The sequence below is a fragment of the Drosophila sechellia genome, chromosome 2L (genome assembly GCF_004382195.2).
Source record: "Drosophila sechellia strain sech25 chromosome 2L, ASM438219v1, whole genome shotgun sequence".
Taxonomy (NCBI): Eukaryota; Metazoa; Arthropoda; class Insecta; order Diptera; family Drosophilidae; genus Drosophila; species Drosophila sechellia.
Genome location: NC_045949.1, coordinates 23,755,791 through 23,780,000, shown reverse-complemented (window position 1 = coordinate 23,780,000; position 24,210 = coordinate 23,755,791). Strand labels below are relative to the sequence as shown.

At 38.5% G+C, this 24,210-nt stretch overlaps 1 protein-coding gene across 9 annotated transcripts; it reads left to right on the top strand.

The window, feature by feature from the left end:
• Positions 1–956: 956 nt before the first annotated feature.
• Positions 957–23,331, top strand: LOC6620478 (vacuolar protein sorting-associated protein 41 homolog). 9 transcript variants are annotated; one of them, XM_032714485.1, is made up of 14 exons: positions 957–1,065; positions 1,122–1,247; positions 1,300–1,470; positions 1,521–1,638; positions 1,691–2,044; positions 3,507–3,834; positions 18,817–18,885; positions 18,947–19,348; positions 19,397–19,583; positions 19,653–19,892; positions 19,945–20,071; positions 20,133–20,237; positions 20,304–20,377; positions 22,507–22,760. In XM_032714485.1, the coding sequence occupies exons 1-14, from the start codon at positions 1,036–1,038 to the stop codon at positions 22,642–22,644; spliced, it is 2,469 nt and encodes an 822-aa protein (XP_032570376.1). In that variant the 5' UTR covers positions 957–1,035; the 3' UTR covers positions 22,645–22,760. The 9 variants fall into 9 exon arrangements, 8 of the variants coding, with proteins under 8 accessions (XP_032570376.1, XP_032570383.1, XP_032570359.1 ...); XR_004361267.1 differs by lacking the exon at positions 22,507–22,760 and having other exon boundaries at positions 19,945–20,067; XM_032714492.1 differs by lacking the exon at positions 22,507–22,760 and adding an exon at positions 22,987–23,331 and having other exon boundaries at positions 20,133–20,377.
• The last annotated feature ends 879 nt before the right edge of the window (positions 23,332–24,210 follow it).

Here is a 24,210-nt window from a genome sequence, read left to right as displayed (position 1 = left end):
GATATCAGTGAAAGAACAGTTCGCAGACGTCTTAAGGAAGCCGATTTAGGAACATATGTTAGCAAAGTCATACCACTAATAACTCCACGAAATAAGTTAAAGCACCTCGACTTTGACAAAAAATATGTTGGTCAGCCTGCATCATTCTGGAACAATGTTTTGGAGAGCGATGAAAGCTCTTTTGAGTTTCAGTGCTCAAAAAAAAATTTTTTGTTAGATTACCGATACAATATCGGAAAAAAGTGGCACCAGTATGTCAGAGAGTAAATCATTATGTTTTGGGGATGCGTAGCCTTCACTGGCTTGGGAGATTTGGTTCCTGTTGATGGAACCATGAATCAAAGAAAATATTTAGATGTGCTTACTAATCATGAAAAACCTCTGGTCATATTTAAAAAGAAACAGGCGTGCAAACTTATCTAGAAGTCGCGAAGAAACGATTTTGGAAATTTAAACCTTATGAAAGGATATTTCAATAGATTATATCCACAGCTGTGTACAGTCTGTACCAAAACGTCTGCAAAAAGTGATAGACGCTAAGGGAGGGTATATTTATTATTAATTACTCATAATTTTTTAGTCGACTTTTTTTTCAATTTATAACATTTAAATAATTTGTCCAAATACTTATGCCACTGCTAATTTATAAAAAAGTAATTTTTGTTAAATCAACAATGAAGTTACCCATATGTTTATGTTACCTAATTTAACTACGATAGTCTACCTATTCACAAAAATTATTAAACAATTTTGCTTTAAGTAAACAATGAGTTACAAACAAATATATTGAATATTTTTCTTGTCCAAATACTTATGCCCACTAGTGTACATGTTACATACTTTTCTACGAATCTAGTGTATTTACGGTTTTCGGATATAAATATATTAGTGGGATACAGCTATAACATCGAATAATAAGACCGTGTTAGAATAATTGTTATTATCTATAGCGTTCTAGTAAATGTAAATAGTAAAATAATACATCAGTCTGTGTATTTTCGTTGTTCTAAAATCAGAAATTTTCTTTTGTTTTAAATGGCTAAAGCTTTGCCGCTCATCAGTTGTGTACTATATTTGAATGTTTTGCTAAACGCAGGTTATTAAACTTTTGATCATTCCAGGACTCTTGGGCCGATAGCATAAATGAGGAAGATGTGGAGCCCAAATTCAAGTATCACCGTCTCGCAAACGATTTGAAATACATGCTCAATGCTGATGTCATCACTTGTAGCGCTGTACACTTAAAGGTGTGAGCCAACCACATATTATTTTAGTATTCTAAAATACGTACATATTTAGTTTCTTATATTTGGAACTTTCCGAGGGCGTGTTTGTATATTTGACCATCAAGGAAACTCAGTCTACTCAAATCTTAGCGCTAGCGAACGGTACACTCACCAAGTGGCAGTAAACAATATCGATGTAGATCATAAGGGCGAGTATGTGGCCACATGCTCCGACGACGGAAAAGTGAGTATTTGAGCTTGATAGCAATATAAAACTTAATTCTCTTTGCCTAGGTCAACATAACGGGGTTGTTTAGCTCTGATAACAATCACAGTCTCAGCTTTGGCAAATGTATAAAGGTCGTATCACTGGAGCCCGATTCCAAAGCTCACATTAAGAGATTTGTAGTGGGTGGGTAATATCAATATTTTCTGTTAATTTATCTAGAGCAATTATTTTGCAGGCGACGACAAACTTATTTTGTACGAGCGTAACTTGCTAAAGAAGCTTAAACCAGTTGAACTGTGCTCAGTCGAAGGCAGTGTTTTGTCGATCTGCTGGCATGGCAACTTTATTGCCTGGGCAAGTCATATAGGAGTTCGAGTCTACGATTTAAACGAAAGATGCTCACTTGGATTAATAAAATGGGAGGTTCCTCCTCAGGAGCGACTAGAAAATTTTCGATGCCACCTTCGCTGGTCCAACAAGAATACATTGTTGATTGGCTGGGTAGACACTATTCGGGTTTGCGTAATTCGAAAGAGAAATTCAATCGAAGCTTCAACTGGCAATCTGCCTGTCTACATTGTGGATCCAAGTATGTAAAGTCTATTAAAAAATCAAGAGAGAATTCTAAAGTGGATTTTCCGACTATCAAATACCCGTTATCAAAGACACTAGAATAACAAGATGCGTAACGTAACGTAACGTCATTCGATATTTTTGCACACGATTTTTTCGGGCTGGCTCTAGAGGTGGCTCCAGGCTCTCTCGAATCTTTGTTCAAGAGCGAGAGAGCGGAAAGCTTTACAGCCATCAGCTCTTTTCTACGCATACAGTGACAGCCGACAACTATATATGTGCACACGTATGCTCATGTATTGTAAATTTGACAAAATATGCCCTTCACTTTACAAGTCCTTAGAATTTAAATCCATATTATTTTTTTTTGCGTTGCCTAAACGATATTATTATTTGAATTTAGCTTAAAAATGGTAATAGCCGAAACTATGTACATATTATCACAAAAACAATATTTAGCTTGCTACGTGTTAAAAATTATAGTTGACATTGTCTAGTAAACATCGATTATTAGGTGCTTATGACCACACGTCGTGTCTCAAGAAATAAATGTTGTATTAAACAGGTATTAAACATATTAACTTTTAACCATGTGTTGTATTATTTTTATGAAATATATTTTTTTATATGTATTTTCTTTCTTGGAAATTTTATGTTTAAAATTACAAAATTATAATAACAATTCCATACAATACAATTAATGCTGAAAAAGGTACTGCTCACAGTACCCAGTTGAAATTTTGTCCTAAACTCTAAATATGTAAATTCGTTTCTTTGCTCAAAATTGATTTCGGGCCGAAAATAGTCTTCTAGCACAAGTACGCACACATACACACTTTCTCGCTTGTTGTTTTTACTCACACAAGCAACCAATTTCTATTTTTAGATTTTTCACGCTCTCAGTTTTACTCTAGCGAAGAGAAGGCAATGTCGGCCGTGATCAAAAAAGTGCCTTTTATAAGAGGGGCGTGGCCAAAGTGTTTTTGGTATACCGATGGCAAGACAAACAATAAAACGAATAATAATCGAAACAGTTCTCGGCGGCTTATGGGGGTTGGAGTAGGCGTGGCTAAAAGCTTTTGGCAAATCGATATAAATTATTTGCAAGATACAAAATTTCAAAACATATTTAAAGTTAAGGTTTTGGGTGGTTTGTTGGCGTTAGAGGGGTCATGGCAACATTTGAACAAACAACAAATTTGACCTGCGTCTATGTCTTTAGAATCTGTATCCTTAATCTAAACTTTCTAGCGTATGTAGTTCCTGAGATCTCGAGGTTCATACGGACGGACAGACCAGATCGATTGATCCAAAATATATACTTATTATGGTCGGGAACACTTCCCTCTACGTGTTACATACTACTCAACGTATCTTGTATATTCTTATATTCTACGAGTAACGGTTATAATAAAAAATTTTGGGCACGCAGTGAAATTAAAAATCCTCACATTTATAATTTCACTTTACCATTGCAGTCTCGACATTTCAAACAACTTTCTACGTATGTGGGCTTGCACCATTATCTGCAAAGCAATTGGTGGTTCTTGGCTTTCGCAAGGAAAAAAGCTCTTGTTTTAAAGCCCAACGACCTGTATTATGCGTTATTGAATACAAAATGAATAGCAGCGAAGAAATCTGCACAGACAGTTTAACTTTACGCGGCTTTGAGGAGTACACCGTGAATGACTATAGTCTGGGTGGCATAATCGAGGAGAATCGGTTTTATATTGTGGCCCCAAAGGATATTGTTGTAGCTAGTCTTATTGAAACAGATGATCGTATAGAATGGTTGATTAAACACAGGTAAGCCAATAAACTTCTTTAAAGTCCAATAATTTCATGATAGTCTATTAACTACTAAGCTACACTACTAATCTATCATCGGAGAATCACTGTCAAGTATTCATATATTGTTCTAGGGATGTATTGGTAGGCAAACCATCACAAAAACAGCACTCAAACAGCGCGCATGTACTGTACATGTTTTTACCTTTTTATTACCTTTTTACTCTTGTAACATTGAGCACGGTAAAATTTAACCGAGCACTTAAATATTTAAAAAGGATAGACTGAAAACTGGTAATTTTAAGTGTTGTGTAAAGTCTGGATTTGACATTTCTTAGGTGTGTCAACTCTTTATTAAACTAAGGAGGTTTGTTATAGACGGATAGTACATCGGAACACAAGAGTTAACAAATGATTTAATTGCGGTATAAAAAATATTTATGGCATCCACCATTATGTTACAGGAGTAAAGGACCAATTGAGGCCAGCTATAAAATTATTTAGCCTCAGAAAGTTTGCCTTGCGAAAATAATAAATTCGCTTGCTTGACTTCTCTTCTTCTTCTTCTTCTATGTCGGGACTTATTACAAGACATAAATCCAAGAATCGTCCACTAGAGCTTCGAATATTATTATCTTGCGACAGAGATCGAGCAAGTCGCCAATAAAGTCATGTTGTGCTATAGGGTGAGGAATATTCGACTTTTCTCCTGGGGACCACATTGTGCCAGGTATATTAAAATCATTACCAGACAGTCTTTTTGGGATAGCGGACAAAGGATTTAGATATTCTGGGGATTCAGAACACGGCGGAATGAAGGAGCAGTTAATATGAACAGATCTATCTATCTATCTATGCTTTACGCATATGAATTCTAAATTTAGGGACCCGTCAAAAAGTAACTCCTCTGACTGGGGGATAGACCTAACCGCAATTAAGACTTTAACTCGCGGGCTGGGGGGACGATCATACCTGTACATCTTGTACATACCTGGAAAGTCTTCGAAGTTAAGTATCTCCGTCTTTAACCAAGTCTCTGTAAGCAAAATTATATGCAAAGAAGAGCCTAACGGAATACAATTTAGTTTGTTTTCTACACGAGCCTCTAGCATTTTAAAAGGAATAGATCTTAGTTTATAGTAGTATCCGGCCAAAAAACACTATAAATATGGTTGAAAATAGCTCATTATCTTGAAAGATGAAATGCTATCGTAAGAAAAGTTTAATTTTTTGTTTTGTCTTATATATAAGACAAGACAGCAAATTATGTTTAATCGGAGGAAAGGCGAAAAAACGAAATTTCGTTCCAATAGTAAAACCAATATACGAAAGTGTATTTGTGAGATGGCCAACGTTAGTCCGGACTCAACATTTCATTGTGGTTGCAAGCTAATTGGGACAAGTGCAATCACTGGTTGAGAAACCAGGGCAGACATTTCGGAATCTTTAGCAATCCTAAGAAGTACTCTCTCCACAACGGATTGATCTTTATTAGCTGACGATTGCTCCGAATCTTTTTTACCTGTTGATAGCTAAGGCTGCGAGTCTATCGCGGAAAGGAGATCATCGGCTCGTCGAAAACTATCTCTAGCTACGCCAAAAATGTTGCTCAGTCCTTTCAAGCCACCTTTAGTTTGGCGCTTAAACGATTTCATCCCCTTCGCAATCCCCAATCAAGCATCACAACAGTACTCTAGATTTGGGCCCTTAGCTAGGTCACCACGTGTTCGCCTACTAAAACCAGAGCTGCATTTATTTTAGAAGCAGACAAAATTAGTATCAAAATTTTTTTCCTTGAGATCACTGTACCAAAACGCAAAATCAAAACATGCAATCGTGTTGTTAAATGTACCGCAAGAGAGCAGTCTGCCCGTTCTAAGGTTCTAACTTTAGATGGGAGAGCAAGAGATTGAGAGCGACAGAATAGGTGCACAGTGCAGAAGTTGTGCATACAAAAACAGCACTAAACAGCACTGCGCACAACGCACGAAAGGGAGAGAACACAAGAAAAATAATTGATTTAGTTAATTTGTTTAATATAGTGCACAAGCTATCGCTTTGAAGCTAGGAGGCGATGTCCATAATTCCATTATTATAATATTTAGCAAATTATATATATATCAATGCTATCAGATTCTCTTGTAACCGTTTAAAAAAAAAATAACCACTGTGTCACTCTACTGAGCCTACTTGCTCTTCTGGCTTGCTTCTGATGCCTACATTCGGCCCTCCTGTTGTTGTTTCACTTTTTAGGGAAGTATCCAATTTTAGTAATTGCGTTGAAGAGTAAGTAGATTCGTAGAACTGCACACATTGGAAGCTTGATGATCATTTTCGGGGTTATTAAATTGTAGCCAGGCGTTTTTCCAGTCTTCAGTTACCCTTTAATGACTTTCGTTATCTCGCTTGGTCGAAATTCTACAGAATCTTGTGGTGATAAGTCAGATGCAGTTAAAGGCGGGAGAGTAAATGAGTTCGTGGCTCGATTTGGTTGAAATACTTTTTTAAGATGATCAGCGAAGACTCTTACTCTGTCCATGTCACTGCCAGACCAGTTTCCGGTAGAGTTACGGAGAGGTACAACCGTTTCTGTTGTTGCCTGTAGGTTCCTGTGGTCTTTCCACAACGAGTTCTTTGTGCCTGTGGGCTTCTTCTTTCTTAAGCGCTTTGGTAAGTCTGCGAGAAGCAGAAGAATTTACTCTTTGCGCCAGGTGATCTGTGCTCCTGCCACTCCCTTCGAAGTCGTCGTGAACAAGCAGTTCAGTATCTCTACTTGTCTTGTTAAACTTTATACTGCATACATGGTTGTCTTGTGGAGTTGACGCTTTTGCTGCTGCGACAAGTATTGATTCTATATCACCATCAAATTGATCAATGTCCAGGGAGCTAGAAAAGCCGGTATGGGAACAAACATGTGTTTTGTACCTCGCCCAGTTGTATTGCTTGTAAGCCTACATGGTCGCTCTATGTGTTGTATAGGGTACAAAAGATGATCAGATGAGAGTTCTGGAAGTGCCTCAGCTGTAATCATTGATTGGGATAAACTTTTTGTGATGGCAAAGTAAATCAAATCTGGAAGCTTCATGGGATCTGCTGGCCAGTATGTAGGTGTTCCCGGGGAAACTTAGTAAAGTTTGTGTTGCGGTTTGATGATTGCGTTGTACAGCTGTTTTCCTTTAGGATTCGCTATCCGAGATCCCCAGTACATGTGCTCGGTATTCCAATCGCCAACTGCAACAAATCTTTCACCAAATGAGTCAAAAAGTGTTGTGAATTTTTCCTCAGAGATTGTGAGGCGAGGTGAGCATTGAAGGTTTATAGAAGTACATTGTAAGCAGTCTTCTTGTCAATTACCAAGAAAGTTCTGCTTAATTCGCAATAGTATTAGTATGGCAGTGCCTCCATGGCAAGGTCATCCGGGTGATTTATATCCTGGTATTTGGAAGTTGTACTTTTCGGTAAGGTGAGTCTCTGAGAGTAGCACAACGTCAATGTTTCTGTCGGCTAAGAACTGAGTAAGTTCTAGCTTGTGCCGCGAAACGCCATTAGCGTTCCAGGTAGCTATTATTAAGGGAGTCTTTATCCTGTTTTAGAAGAAACGAGCATTTGAATAAGGATGTTTTGGTTCCTCATAAGCTCTAGCATGAAGGTCATGAAGTCTTTCATGCTTTGCTGCATCGAAAGCATAATCGCTTCAACGCCAATTGGCTGCTGTTGCATGTTCTGTGTGTTTATTTGTTTATTTGGTGAATTTTATGCTGGTCGCTGGAGGTGACTGCTGTTGGTACATGGATCCCTGATTTTAGTACACTTGCAAAGGAAGAGTTTGGCATTGTTCGGTGGCTTGCAGACGAAGGGATGTTAGTTGTAGTCGGTTCAATTACTTTGTGAATTGTTGGTGTGATACGATCTGAAGCTGAATCCACTCGTTTGTTTAGGCGACTCTTGAGTTCCTTGTAAGCAATGCATCCTCGCCAGTTGGCTGTGTTTTTCGCCACAGTTTCTGCATAATTTAATTCTTAATAACTTAATTGAACTGTCGTTTTTATTCTTAGGACAGTTTACAGTACTGTGGGTATCGCTGCAAACGACGCAGATGGATTTTAGGGTGCAGTACGCTTTGGTGTGGCGATATTCTTGGCAGTTGATGCACTGCACAGTGTAGTAGGCTGCTCCTTCTACCCTCTTCCTTTACTCTTAGTCATACATTCCTAGTCATACATACCTAATAATCGACTCGCCACTCTGCAGAGAGCGCGGCAGTCAGTCGCTGTTGAACCAAGCTAGAGTACAGATCAAAATAAAAGAGACAATTGAAATAGTATTCGAATGTTAACTTCTGTAAACGGCGGCTAAAACAGGTTGCCTGCGCTTGTGTGGCTCTTCTACGGTTATTCTTCGGTGCAGTAAATACTGTAGCTTATATATAGGATGTACTTAATTTTTGTTGTTTTTCTGACTCGATGGCTCCAGTTCGACTTAAAAGAGTTAATTCTGCACTTTCGTTTCTTGTATGTTACCCTTAGTAAGAGGTATAACATGGAACAATCGCGCACTTGATGTTTTCTCACGTATATATATTGGTGGCAGCTTTATCTTCTTATGCCCCTGTTCCTGCACTTCGCAGTCATCCAATAGTGCAAACCTATTTGATCTTGAGTCGTTGGCTCGATTTATTTTCGGCTTATTACCTACCAGCCTGCTTGTGTTGTGGGCTTAGCTTTCGCTTTATTTGGATGTAGCGATCCAGCCCTGTTTGACAAAGTTTTTTGTTTTCTTTTGGTTCTTGTCCGCTTCCGCTTTCAAGAGTCGGTGTGAGTGTTCTTGCTTTCGTTGTTGTTGGTACAGCGGAATTGTACACCGCTTTCGGTTTTGAGCATAGAGTTAATGTTGGTGCTGTTTTGGCGCTGAGCGCGCAATTCGCGTTGGCTCATTTTAAAACGATCGATATGTTTGTTGCCTATTTGTTTTTTAGTTTTTCTTTATTATTCCACACACAGAAAATTATATAGTATAGCAATTTAACATTGCCAATAGCGTCTCTTTCGCTTTCGATTTATTTATATATTTTATGTTATAAACTATTTACTTCACTAAATCAAGTGATTTTATACGGACCTCGATGAAAATACGTCTGTTCACTCTGGAGGTTCACGAGCTAACTCTGTTTTGCAATTCATATTTCCTTCCATCTTAGTCCTAATTCTGTTACTATTTGTGTAAATCTGCAACTACAAACCTAAATACACTTATAGACAAGAGAGAATCTTATAGTCGAGTTCCCCGACTATCATCTACTGGAATACGAACGCGAAATGATAAAAAATATAAAAGTTGTTCAAAAGTGTGGGCGTGATTGTTTCCGTCGTATTGTAGCTGTAAGGAGGGGCGTCTCCAAAGTGTTTTTGGTATACCGATAAAAATTGTTAAGACAAACAATAAAACGAAGAAAAATCAAAACATTTTTCAAAATTGTGGACATGGCAGTTTTTTTCTCTATGAGGGCGTGGCAAAAAGGTTTTGGCAATTCCATAGAAATTAACAAGTGTAAGACGATTATTACTTATTATGTTTTTTTTTTATGTTTCTCCTGTTTGTTTTTTATTTTTTCAAAGGTTCCTGTCTTTCCTGTAGGTTAGGATCATTTGCTACCTTCCTACCAAAAAATAGATCGACTGGTTTTCTGTTAGTAGTAGAGTAAACAGTGTATTTTTATTTAACTATAGATCTGCCGATAAGATCTCCTATGGAGCTATGGAGTTTTTCTGCCTTTTTACTTCTCGTGATTTCTGTTAGGGTTGAATGGAAACGGTCGATTGGTCTGTTTGCCGCGCTCTGGTAGGGTGGAGTTTTTTTTTTTTTATTTCTCCTGCATCATTCTCATTGTTGGACCTGAACTTAGCGATTTTTCGATTTTCGATTGTCCCTCGTATTTGTGTTCTTTACAGACGCTGCATTCATTTACGATTTTCTCCATTTTAGCTATAATTTTTGGAAAATAAAAATTTTCTAATATTTGCTGGTTATTTTCTAAAATGCTGCTGGTATATTTCTTGTAGAAGGCCTGAAGTTCGTTCGTCCGAGTGAAGTGCATTCATCAAGTTTTTCCGAAATGGAGTGAGGGTTCCTTTACAGTAAAAAATTATTTCAAATTTAAAAGAGGCCTGGTTTCCTATTTTCAGTATTATTTGATTCTTAAAGACGTTTAGTGGCTCTGTTGCCATTGGAATTAGTCTTTCTGGCGAGCTGTTACTACTGTGGACTGTTGCGGTGAGGGTATTTATTTCATCGTTCGCTCGATTTGGTGGTCTACTTAATGCGTCTGCTGCTACGTTTGATTTCTTTGGATTGTGTAAAAGTTCATGATTATATTCTTCAAGGATTGCTTTCCAGCGCTTCCTACTTTTGGGACTTGTGGCACGTGAGTGATTCGTGGTCTGTGAAAATCTTTACTTTAGTGGAACCATAAAGGTAATTGCGGAGTGTCTGTACTGCCCATATGATGCCAAGCATCTCTTTTTTGTTTGGAGCGTAGTGCTTCCCGGCTTTACTCAGAGTTCTTGTATTAAACATTATGGGTTTATCATCATGAGACTATACTGCTCCTATTGCACAGTCTGAGGCGTCCGTTGTCAGTTGTAATTCCTTTTTAAAGTCAAAGTGAAATAACATAACTTCCTTAGATGCAAGAGTTCTTATTAGCTTCTTAAAAGCGTCCATCGCTTTCCAACTCCTCCCCTCTTAAAAGGGCTGAAAGGGGTTTAGCCAGTTCTGCTTCTTTTATGAAAGGTGTTTAAGTGTCTTGGGAATAGGGAATCTTGCGATAGCTCTTACTTTTTCTGGATTTGTTTTAATTCCACCGCCTGCTATCATAAATCCCAGGAATTCTACCTCTTTTTTGAACCCTCATTTTTGCCTATTCTAAAGTTCGGAAAATTTTACTAATGTCGTTTGCATGCTGTTCTTCTTTTTTGCTAAATATGATGATGTCGTCTATGTAGACGAAGCATTTTACACCGATTTTCTCCGAGTATATCGTCTAGTGCCCTTTGAAATATAGAGAGGTCGTTTTTAAGCCCAAATGGTAATCTCGTAAACTCATATTTACCCTGATTCACTGAAAAAGTAGTTTTCTCTATGTCGGATTCCCTTAGAGGAATCTGAAATAAACCGCTTTTTAAAAATTATAACGGAAAATAACCTGTTTTTTCCAAACTGTGCAAGGACAAAATTAATGTCTGGAATTGGGTACCTATCGGGAATGGTGGCCATGTTCAACTTCCTATAATCAATTTTTTTTGTTTCCCTACTTCTTTCCTGGGTGCTTCTGGGTAAGGATATTGTCTTGAATAGATAGGGTCGGTGAGAGTACTTCTAATCGTTGCTACCACTTTTGTTGTAAACGTTATTTTTTAGTTTCGGTCTATAAACAGTCAACTCTGAGCAGATCTTTTTCGTAATTTGTTTTTAAATGTTATTGGCGTGTTCTAGCTGAGATTGTTTACTTCTCCTGAAGGTTGTTGATATAATTTAATTTTTAGTTGTCTGCTAATATTATAAATCCTATTTCTCTTATTGTGTCATTTCCTATCAGCGCCTCCAAGGACTCGCTGTTACTTTTTTTCAATTCGAACGGGTTGGCTATTACATGGTGAGTCACTAAAACGGTGCCACCAACATATGGACAGACATGGAAAGGTTTTTCATTTTTTTTTTTTTTTTTTTTTGGATTTATTGCACATTTTGGGTGTATGTAATTTTTATAAAAGCCTGTGTCTATCAGCATTTTGATCATTCCTCGCTCACTGATTCTACAGTTTATGTACGGTAAGGAGGGGAGGATGTTACTCTAAAAAATTAGAAATAAATTTAAAACAATATAGAATGCTATAGTCGACTTCCCCGACTATGCCCCGATCTCCGTTACTCAACTAGTGGAAATTCGAACGGGAACTTTCATCATTTTTCTGGGATATCGATAGACATTGGTGAGCAAAATTATTTGTTAGCGTTGGAGTGGGCGTGGCAAAAAGTTTTTTTGGTAAATCGATAAAAATTTACAGTACACCAAATATGAAACAATATCAAAACATTTTGCAAATGTGAGGGCGCGACAGGTTTTGTGAGCGTTAGGCTGGTCGAGGCAAAAAGTTTTTGGCAAATCGATAGATATTTTCAAGACTAATAAAAATATGAAAAAATATCAAAACTGAAATGAAGGTCCGGATAAATCCAATTATTACGGCCACTTCCTGTGCGTCGTCGTGGTCGACGGCTCGCTGCCGTTGCTCGCTGCTGTTGTGCTTGAAGTCCCAGGACCGCGGAGTGGTGGATTTGCCGGTCGAGCAGACGAAGATTGCGGAGCGAAGGCTCGCGCGCAAGCTCTGGCCGCTTACACTATCGGTCGGAAATTCGCCCCCATCTGGCGTAAATAGTCTGTGCCCCCAGGATCGGTGTCAGCACTCCAGGCATGTTCCAGAGACGGTCCATCGTGTTCTGAGCGACGTGCAACCCATCCTCGATATTTGGGAATCCCGGTTGGATCAGCTTCGCATATACGTCTGACCCCACGAGGGAGACGGTTGCTGTCAATAGCAAGTTCTAAAACTACAACAGTATAGTGAAAGTTGAACACAAAGTGAAAAGTACAGTTTGCACAACTAACCATTATTGACTATAATAATTATTTACTAAAATAAATAATTATTCCATATTGTTCTGGCAATTGTTATATTTGGACTTAGAACAATGAATCAAAACACGCACTCAGCGGCAATGTGAGCGTCCGGCTGTCTTTACAACGCAACAATGCATACTTTGCTTTCGGTACGACGGAAATCAATGACCGAGCACCCCCACCTTCAACTAACTCGAAAAATAAACTTTTGCTCTCTGCGAACGACAGACCGCGTTCATTCTCTCCCTCTCTGCCTGCTTCGGCACAAGACCCCGCCTCTCCTACCACGCTTCCCTCGGAGCGCCAAACGAACATTCCGGGTAACTGTAACAGTGCAATAACAAGTGCAGTAACCTCCCTAGCAACTCTCAGTGATACCACAACAACAACTTCGTCGGCGGCTCAACTAATTATCGCTCTGCCAGCTGTAAATAATTCAGCAACACCGACCATTGGCAACAACAATAACTTACGCAAAGAAGAACCAAAACAAAAACAGAAGACGATTTCGACTGTGCAGTCTGGCATGGATCGCTACATCCAAATCAAGAGAAAACTCAGCCCGCAAAACAATAAGGCGAGTAATCAACCAAAAATCAATCGAGCCAACAACGGCAATGAAAACTCTGCACTAAACAATTCAAACCGCTATGCTATCTTGGCGGATTCTGCGACGGAACAACCCAACGAAACAACGAAACAACCAAAAAAACCAGGCCTCCAACTATATTCATTCGATAACAGACTACAAACGCACTCGTAAATAAACGCGTTGCATTGGTTGGTGACAGAAAATTCTACATTATCCCGCTTAAAAAACAAATATTCATGAAACAAAACTACAGATTCAAACAGAAGCAGACCACCAAAACCAAGGCCTACAGGTAGTACTTAACAGTGCCGAAATAATTGAGGCTCTTAATGTCCAAAACTGTTCTGCAAAAACAGTTGTTTATATTTTAAATAAGGACAAAGTTCCGCAGCCACTTTTTAAAATAGAACTCGAGCCAGAGGTCCCGGCACTTAGGAAAAACGAGTGGATGCAATATACAATCTACAGTACATGCTACATCGGAGAATCAATGTACTAATTGCCAAGAATACGGCCACACCAATGCATACTGTGTTGTCGGTAGCGAACCTCATACTACCACTAACTGCCCCAAAAATAAAAAAAAGGGAAAAGTCTGTGAAGAAATGCAGTAACTGCGGGGGAAAACATACTGCAAACTTAGATACTGTGTGTTTACAAAAAATTTAAGAGCCGCCTAAACAAGCGTCAAATACAATACAAATACCAGGTGGTTATTAGACAAACGAGTGGCCAACTACAAGGCAGATGCTTGTCAATGCTCATAAACAAGAGGAAGAAAACAGCCAATGTTTATAAATCAATCAACTCTCTCCCACCAGCACTAAGCACCCTTTGTGAAGAGCTCACAGAAACCTAAAGACTCCAATGGCTTCAATTATGCCACTACGAAGTCCCTCTGGCACCTGGTTTCGCAGTGTTGAGGTGTTCCAGTGCTTTCGCTAACCATTTACAAAATGTATTTCGACCAAATCCCGCTACCAACTCATTTATTCTACCTCCTTTAATAGAAGATAATTTAGAAACTCAAGAACCCATTGAATTCAGACCATGTGAATTAGCAAAGATTGTCAAAAAACAACTGAACCCAAAAAAAATTGCCTGGCTTTGACTTAATAACTCCAAAAATGCTCGTTGAACTTCCAATGTGTGCTATTCTGCACATCTGCTTTTTGTTCAACGCAATCGCCAAGCTTGGATACTTTCCCCAAAAATGGAAAAAGTCTACCATAGTAATGATTCTGGAAAAGATGATTCCAGAGACAGATAAAACGCAGCCATCATCATAAAGACCGATAAGCTTACTAACTTGTCTCTCAAAAGTTTGTTTGTTTGAAAAATTGCTACTCTTGCGAATTAGCCCTCATCTTAAAATAAACAACACACTTCCAACACATCACTTTGGCTTTAGGGAAAAACATGGAACCATCGCACAGGCCAATCAAATCACTTCAGAAACTTCAACGCATCCAGAAGTAACAGAGATATTATTCAGCGAGCAAAGTCAACATTTTTGAGAATCATTACTGGAGCGCCGTGGTACCTTCGGAACGAAGTAATAACTGAGAAGAACGAAGTAATAACTGAGAAGAAAATATAATGAAAAAAAAAAATTAATAAGGCAATTTTCAGCGCTCAGCTTGTCGAACCTCTTGCACTTCCGAATAGGATGGATTCCCGGGCATACTCGGCAGCGGTAAGATTTAATATCTCGGGTTCGTCTGCGGTCTAGGATATTTGTCTGTCAAGAAAAGAAGCAAAACGGGGCTTAGTATTGGCAGACTACGCATTGAAACTCGGAATGGGGGAAAATCCCTTATCTCTTGGAATGGAGGACTCTTTGTCCTCCGCTGGTAGGAGGATGACCTTGTGGACAAGGCGCTTCATTGTATTATGCGAAGTACGAATCTCAACGACTCGAATGCGGTCATCCGCTCCAGGGAAGGCAGAAACGATTCTGCCGAGCCGCCTTTCGTTCGATAGAAGATTGTCCTTCTTGGCGACTAACGTATCGTCGACTTGGAGATTCCTGGTCGGAAAGTGCCATTTTTTTCGTTTGTGGAGTTCTTTAAGATACTCCTCTTTCCACCGTGCACTAAACTGCTGATATTGAGCTCTGAGATGTTGTCATCGCTTAGCCTTTACCAGATTCTTTATTCCAATACTTCGATCGGATCAGGCGTACGATCATTTGACTACCGCCGTGAAGAGTAATCTGGTGAGCAATGTCGTAGTTTTTCTGGGATATCGATAGATATTGGGGAATAATATGAGAAAAAATTAAAAATTGTTGAAAACATTTTTTTTGGGGAAATCGAAAGAAATTTTTCAAGACGAATAAAAATATGAACGCTGACAAATTTCAAATTTACACAACGAAAAGAGTAGAATTGTTCGTAATTTCCAATTATGAAGATGTCATAGAATCAATTTCTGATCTTAATAATCTTGATAAGGCAGCCTTGAAAAAAATTTTAAAATGTTATTCAGATGGTGTAATTGATGGAATACCAAAGACTAGGGTCCCCACAGGGAGTTGGAAATTAGATTAATAGATCAGCAAAAGACCGTACAACGGCGGCCATATAGGGTTAGTGAAGAAGAGAAAAGCAAAGTGGGGTAAAGTTGACGAATTTCTAAGAGCTACGATTATTCGGCCAAGCTGTTCACCTTTCTCTAGTCCCATTATGCTAGTTAAAAAAACTGATCGACTGCGTGTGGACTGACTATCGCATGCTAAACGAAAATACAGTGGCTGACAAGTACCCATCGCCCCTTATCTTAGACCAAATTGTTAGACTTCGGGGTGATAAATATTTTTCGTGCCTAGATATGGCAAGCGGCTTTTACCAGATTCCAGTCCATGAGGGCTCAATCGAACGAACTGATTTTGTAACGCCAGAGGGTCAATACTAGTCCTGGACAATGCCGTTTGGTTTGAAGAACGCACCATCTGTGTTCCAGCGGCCTATAATGAAGGTCTTCGGAGCTTTAGCTTACACTTATGCAATTGTGTATACTGATCTCATAATAGCAGAACGCAAAGAAAAAGCGCTAGTTAGATTGCAGACAGTATTGGAGCCATTAAGTAAGGCTGGATTTTCATTTAATGTCACTAAGTGTTCCTTTCTCACCACAAAAATAGAGTATCTCGGATTTGATTTAAGCAACGGAAAAGTCAGGCCAAACTCACGAAAAATTCAAGCCTTAAAAGCATTACCACCACCCCAAAATGTCTCACAGCTAAGACAATTCCTTGGTTTAGCCACATATTTTCGGCAATTTGTGTTAAATTTCTGCTAAACACTCCTAAACACTCTGTATCTTCTCACATCGAACAAAAAACACTGACTTTGTTTGGTTACCAGCGCATGAACAGGTACCAATAAAAATAATAACTATATTGACTAAGACGCCAGTTTTAATCATATTCGATCCGCAATACCCAACAGAGCAACATTTTGACGCAAGTTCTATTGGGTATCGAGCGATCCTGTTTCATAAAATTGACAATAAACCTCATGGTGGTAGAGTATTACAGTAAGTGTACTTCTCCCGCCGAATCTAAATACCATTCATACAAACTGTAGACGTTAGCAGGGGTAAATTCTATTAAACACTTCCGACATTATTTGCAGGGACGTACATTTATAGTTTATACTGACTGTAATTCATTAAAGGCCACAACTATATTTAACACCGAGGGTGCATGGATGGTGGGCGTTTTCACAGTCATTTGATTTCGAAATAGAGTATAGAAAAGGCAAGCGAATGGAGCATCTGGATTTTCTCTCTAGGAATCCAGTGCTCAAACAACACAAAAGTTTTAATAAGGTTGCAGGATTACAAATCAATTTGACCGAGGTATCTGATAGCTGGTTGGTTTCAAAACAGCAGCGAGATACCGAGATACAAGATATAATTTTAAAGTTAAAGAATAATGAGTTACCAGGAAATCTGGACAAAACATATGAATTGCAAAGGGAAATACTGCATAGAAAAATACAGCCGGTAATACCAAGAGCTCTTCTATGGTCCGTCATAAATCGCGTCCATGAAGCTATTATGCATCTTTATAAAAATAAAGCTCAAAAGCGAAGAACGTCATCAAATTAAACTTGATCCTAAGTTTAAAGGGCCATATGAGATAATTGAAGTATTGGATGTACACATGATGTATACACTAAAAGCTTTAACATGTTATCAAAAGTATAAGTATGCTCATTAATGTTTAAAAGCAACAACAAATAATCAGATACTCGATGAGTTATGTAAAGATAGAGACAGCACAATAGAAGCTGTGCCTGTTGCCCAATAGAGAAACTGAAGACCGCACCATAGCAGAAGAGACTTGTTATGGCGGGGGTAGTATGTGTAAAAGGAACTACACAAAAGAAAAGTTAAGGTATGTGTAAATAAAAATACACAAATGATAAGTTAATTATATGTAAAAGGAACTTCACAAATTTGTTTAGTTTAAAATGATTAAAAAAAAGGTGTTAAAGGAATTACACGAATGGTATGACTTATTAAATTTAATATATGTTAAGAAAATTGAAATGATTTAATTATGTTATGGTAAGAATGAGGTTGAAACTGATGCGAAACGGTAATAAATTGAATGAAAGAAATTCTTTGAAATGTTCAGAGGGTTTTTGAATCCTGAATCACTTGTGTGGTAGAGTTGAGACAACACACGAGGACGTGAATTATGTCAGGAAGGGCGTGTCGCATTATGAATTTGACCACTGTACGTGTCTGTCACATTATTAACATGGTTTGACCACTGGTCTTGCAAGACGCTGCTGCGCAATGAGTTTGGTATATTGTGAGGTCATTCTTAGAATTTGACTACAACGTAGAATATGACTGGCTCCAAAGTGCGACGGCGTTGTCGCGCTGTCTCCGTGTGTAGTCCAGCTAGCTTGTGTAAAGCATAGATCGATGTGCGAGTCAAATGCGAGAAGTGGCATTCCGATTATTGAACATAACACGCCGGTTGGAATTCGGTTCATTCGGAACGTTGGTGTGTCAACAAGGCAGACCAGCCACTAGAAAATAACAACTCTGCGACATATACTTTATATGCTCGGAAACGATTCCATTGCCTGGTACATACTTTTCAAGTATTTAGTATACCCTTTTACTCTACTTTTAATTTAATAAGTTAGTTATCCCTCGTCTGTCCTAGTTGTTGCTGATGAATCCTAAGAACGCTGGTGTGGTCCTTTTTTGTCTATCCTTTACACTGCGTTCCGTTTATACTTAAGAAAAGGATATACTTTGGCTCCGAATTTCGGATTAACCATTTATTTATTAACTTTTTGTGAAGTATTTGTAGGCTGAGTAAGCTTTTGCCGAAATATTTATTCTTTATAATTATGCCTAGTCAACAAGGTGTTACTGCTTGGTATGTGGTAAGGGCATATTATTATTTTGAAGCTTGTCTCGGGGTTCCGAATTGTTTGAAATCACTTATGCGCCGAAAATAAAGGTGTCTTGAAGGGACAATTTCTTCAGTATGGATCATCAAAAAGTGTAAACTAACCAAAAATCATAATAATAAAAATCGTGTTAAGCCACACCCCAATCAATCCGCTTTTTATATTTCTGTCTTTGCGTTACATTCTGGGAATAATAAACTTAATCCCATCGAAGATAGCTTTTTTCTTGATTAATTTTAAGTTTGAAATAATTAACTTACTGTACTTGTATTTCTATTATTTTAAAGTAAATTTGAGGAGGCAATGGAACTTATATCTGCGAATGGAGGTAATGTTCCCGTACTTTCCGTTGCCAAGTGAGTTATGAAAAAACTGAATCGTTTTAGAAAATTAATCCGTACAAATATTTATGTATAGACTTTATGTTAACCATTTACTGGCGCTTAAGAAGTATGATGACGCAGCAAAACTTTGCCTCCGCATGCTAGGCAATGACAAAGTCCTTTGGGAAGAGGAAGTTTTTAAGTTTGTAAAGTGTCAGCAGCTACGATCAGTTAGCGCCTATCTGCCGACCTCCGACGAATGCAAACTTGATCCCCATGTATACGAAATGGTTTTATACGAGTTTCTCAAATTTGATGTATGTGGTTTCTTGAATCTTATCAAAGAATGGCCATCTCATCTTTATGACGGCCTGGCTGTTATTAACGCTATTCACGATAACTTTCGAAAGCACCATGCCAATCAGTTGCTGGAATCATTGGCTCTTTTGTATTCCTATCAAGGTGACTTCGAAAGTGCCCTTCGCATGTATTTAAAGTATGTAGCAAAGTCAATTAAAGGAACTCAGTTAAATAATGTTCGTAGGTTGCAGAACAAGGATGTCTTTCAATTAATTCGCCGGTATGAGCTTTACGATGTCATTTCAAAACTGATTATTCCACTTATTCAATTGGATCGTAACTGCGCCTTTGAAATACTACTTGACAAGAAAAAAATAAAGACTGAGATAGTTGTCCACCACCTAGAGCACAAACAAGAGTATCTGTACTGGGTAAGTGGCGTATGTAATAGTATGAATAAGAATAAAAAAAAATAATTTTTTTGTTTTTGTTTGTTGCAGTACTTAGATTCTTTACTTAAAAAGGATCCCAGTAATGTGTTTCAAAAAAAACTTATCTCCTTATATGCCATTTTCGATCGAAACAAACTATTGCCCTTTCTAAAGCGTTCAAAGGACTATGACATTCAGGAGGCGTTGGTCATATGCAAACAGGAAAACTTTTATCCAGAAATAGTCTACCTGCTCGGTTGTATGGGTGGTGTAGAAGCGGCCGAAGCACTAAATATCATTATTCACCGCGTAAGGCAAAATGGGTGGGTGATAACTTTAATTATAAATTAAAAATTTTTAGATCAGAGACATAGAAATGGCCATCGAGTTTTGCAAGGAGCACGATGACAACGATCTTTGGAATGCACTTATTAATGAATTTAGCAATCATCCTGAAATCGTGACGAAAGTTTTGGACGGCATAGTTGGTAACATACTTTTCAATGGTAACATGTTCTATTATTCTTCTTTTTTTTTTGTTTGCATTAGACTACTTTAGCCCAGCGGTGGTTGTTGGAAAGATAAAAATGGGACAGAACATTCCAAACCTACGACAATCACTTATTAAAATGCTGTGGCACTACAATCTTCAAGGTGAAATTTTATCCTCTGCCCAACAAATTCAACTTAATGACTATTTTGAAATTCACTCGGAGATAGTCACCACGCAAAGACGAGGTCAGCAGGTTTCCAACGAACAAATGTGCTCATTGTGCCACCGTCCAGTACTGATGGTAGGCACACACTTTAATTGTATAACCAGCTTTGAATGTGGTCATGTATACCATAAACCGTGCATACAAGGTAAATTGCAGAAAAATTGCAAAGAGTGTAACCTTTGGAACTTAACCGTGGAGAAATAGGTTCATATCGACATCATAACTATTATCCCGGCGTCCTGTTAGGGGAATTTAGGATAATTAAACTTTAGTTTAATTTCCTACGCCCTTTGTTTTCAAACGTATATTTCCCAAATGAGTTAAACAATTTCTTTCAAATTTCATATCCTCGTAACTATTAAATTCCATAACTATTGATGTTCAACACTTTTTCACTAATAAGCTTAGTTTAGCTATTTTTTTTTGTTAACTGTTTCATTTTAAGATGCGAATAGGAGAAGTAAATATTATAGTAAAGCAAGCGAGCGAGGCAGGTGTGCTAAACAAAAGAACAAAAAAACTTGAATATCTTTTTGGCCCATTTTGGTGGCTATATCATTAAGTGTAATCGTTACTTGGTGTAAGTGTTTTGTGTTTTGTGGACGTGGAAAGGCGTGGACGTGGACTCGGAACCATTCCTTCTACCTGATACATCTTTTTTTTAACGATTCTACTGTTTTTTAAACCCGTTATTGAAGTTTGCGCGCTATAGTAGTAGTATAGTAAGGACACCGGGTAAAATATTTTTTCACACAGTCGTCGTGGTGTGGAATACTCGTGGATATTAGCATCTTGTGGCCAATACAACATACTGTTTTACTGGCTGGACACGAATTTGATTTTTTCGAGCGCAGTTGCCAATGGCGATAAACGAATTGCAGGAGCAACACCACAGCCACATGGCTTTCGCCCTGAAGTATTTGGCTCTAGACGTGAATGGTTTGATGAACCAGCTTTTACTGTTATAGCATCTACAGTTATAGCATAGTATACTAAAGTATACTAGAGTATTTCCGACCATATATAGTATATATATCTTGATCAGGATCAATAGCCAAGTCGAACTGGCAATATCGGTCTGTCCGTATGTTGATATTAACAATCCAGAGCATAGAGGCAATTTTGTTTCCACGCCCGTAAACCGCCACGCCAACATTTTTGAGTGTTTTGATATTTTTTTATATTTTTAGTAGTCTTATAAATTTTTCTCATTATATTCTTCAATATCTATCGATATGCCATAAATATTATTAGCTTAGTAACGTGCATCTGATAGTCGAGGAACTCGACTATAGTGTTAGGAGTCTTAAATCAGGCAATCAGTCAGTGAGCCGCGGTATGATTTCGGTCACTTTAAGTGACGGAGCCGAGCAAGGAGGCAAACCCACGACGAGGACGCAGAAGAGTACGAAGACTCAACTTGGTCAGAAGGGACAGTGGAGACTTTGGTTAGCAAAGGTGGTTCTGGGACGAGCTTTGGTTCAACCTCACGAACGATACACCTCCATCATAACATTTTAGGTCTCTTTCGAGTCGGCAGATGATCCGTTGTTAGAGACGACAAGGGCCTGTCGTGGTCAGAAGAGACAGTAGAGTCATTGGTCGGCAAATGCGACATAACGGACGATACACCTGCACCACCATAACATCCTTAGTCCCTTTCGAGCCGGCACGGGGCCGCTGTCAAGGACGTCGCGTGACAACAAAGGAGGGACGACGAGGAGTAATGCCGCGCAGCAGACGGCGAGGACTGTAGGAATCCATTATCGAGTGGTATCTTAATAAAGCTAATTTAATCTAAAATCCTGTATTCTTCTTGGTCAAACAAAACATAAATTTTGTGGGACGAACAATCAAACTCTCTGAGCTAGCCGTTGCAATTCGTAGTCTGCTGAATATATGAAAACAGTTCGTTACAATAGCAATTTCTCTTGTTTTTGACTATGGATTATAAAATGATGTGCTGGTTATGTAAAACCCAACGACCACAAAAAAAACACACATCCAACTTTTATCTTTTGTTTTCGGAATATTACTTCTCGATCAAATCCTAGGTTTTTTTAGCTGTTAAGTAGCCTGCAAAGTGGTTATATCAACAAAAAACATCGTACTTATTGCATAAGTTCCATCTTATTAATGAAGGGTAGGTAAGAACAATCCCCATTTTGAATCTCCTTAACAATGGTCTGTGAATGTTCTTGCAGCTACGTGGCGGCATGAGTTGGGCCCTTGATTTAGATGACTTTCGTGGACTTTGCGGTTGCGGCAAGCACCCATTACTTAGGACTCTTAATCAGGAGCTGCTAGGCATTTCTGGACAAAAAGCTAAGGACTGCACTTAATAAGTTTTGCACAAAAGCTTGACTACAGGTCACAGATTACAGATCTATTTTAATTTATTTTGTAAAACCTCATATTTGCCAAATAAACTAGCGTCAAAGTTTTGAAACATTTTAAATCGATGGGCATTAATTCCAAATATTAAGGTTGCTCTTTTTTTAAGAAAAAATTTTTCTGTGACATGCATTTAAATTCCCAGTATTATAAGTACAAAGTGAGTATGACAATTCGGCCAAGCATTTGCAAATTTTAGAAATACAGAATTTTATATTAAATACTTATAAGATGTAGTTTTAAGCGTCAATTTTTCCTTATACCAGCACTAATGAGCATCCTTTTTTCAGGTCCACATGGAATATTTATCCAAATAATAAGTATAAGTAAAACTTTTTTTTACAAAGGAAAGTGACATGGCTTGAACCATAATGTTGATTAGGTTTCGGTTTGGCAACCGGTTCTTCGATATTGTGGAACAATGTTCCGACACGAACCATGGTTACCATGGCGACCGAAACATTCATTTGAACGCGAAATTGAAAATTTTTTTATTTGTTTCAGAATACTCTTCTTTTTATGTTAATTATTGTGTCATCCAATTTTAAATTATAATCATATTTGATTTACAAATAATTATGTTATGTTATCTCAAAGGAAATATTAAAATAGCACAAAATTCCAGCTCATTATAACACATTTCTAATGTTTATGGGAGAAAACGCGGACATAGCGAATGGGTTCGTCGCTGACGAAGGGTAGATGCAACGGAGTCCGATGGTGACGTCGTCCAAGAAAGGAGAACCCGCCTTGGAGTCCAATGAGGAAGATTCAAAAGTGGGCGTACAATCACCAAGAGTGAACGAAAGTGCATTAGTCTACAAGACTGAGAGTGCAACGTTAAGATCTACACGGTGAGGGTGCGACAGGGGGAGCAGTGAAGTTCTGTGGTCATACCAGACGTGCACTACCTGGTCCGGGTAGTCGAGGATGACGAACATCGAGGAAACGACGCGGAGTTCTTATCGAGAGCCGGAGATATCCCGAATAAAACTTACGATAAGATCGGAAAGTTCCCTTCTTCTTGGTCGGAAATCACATTAAAACATATATTAGGGGAGACGAGCACACATCCTGTCTGAGTTAGGCGCCCCTACTCGGAGCCGTCAGAACGTAGGGAAAAAGGTCGTTATAATAAGCAACATGTTAATATCAAGGCATGGTACGATCGGAAAACGACTATTAAAAAATGAGTTTGCGCATAGTCGAATAGAATAGAACGCTTCTTGTGGTCCATACTACACAGTCAGCCACAGTCTACGTTCCCGCAATTCCGATGTCAACCCAGATGTGACAGGAGTGGGTACACGAATTAAACTTCAAAAATAGCTCGAGCGAGGCTATCGCAGACTTTGGCATTGCGATAAGCATCATAAATTTATAGAAAGTGTGGTTAAGAGCATTGAGAAGGTGGCTGAGGCGATTAAGACCCTGGCTGAAAGGGACTAGCGCTTGTGGCAGCTAGTGTCATCTAGGGGGTAAGAAGGTTTGGGGCCGCCATCTATGTTCGGTTT

What these genes read in the sequence shown, in the direction of transcription:
- LOC6620478 (XM_032714468.1), top strand. Translation starts at nt 1,036, where the DNA reads ATGGCTAAAGCTTTGCCGCTCATCAGTTGT. An exon ending in GTAGCGCTGTACACTTAAAG is followed by an intron (nt 1,248 to 1,299) that starts GTGTGAGCCAAC and finishes GTACATATTTAG; the next exon opens with TTTCTTATATTTGGAACTTT. An exon ending in TGTCTACATTGTGGATCCAA is followed by an intron (nt 2,045 to 3,506) that starts GTATGTAAAGTC and finishes TTACCATTGCAG; the next exon opens with TCTCGACATTTCAAACAACT.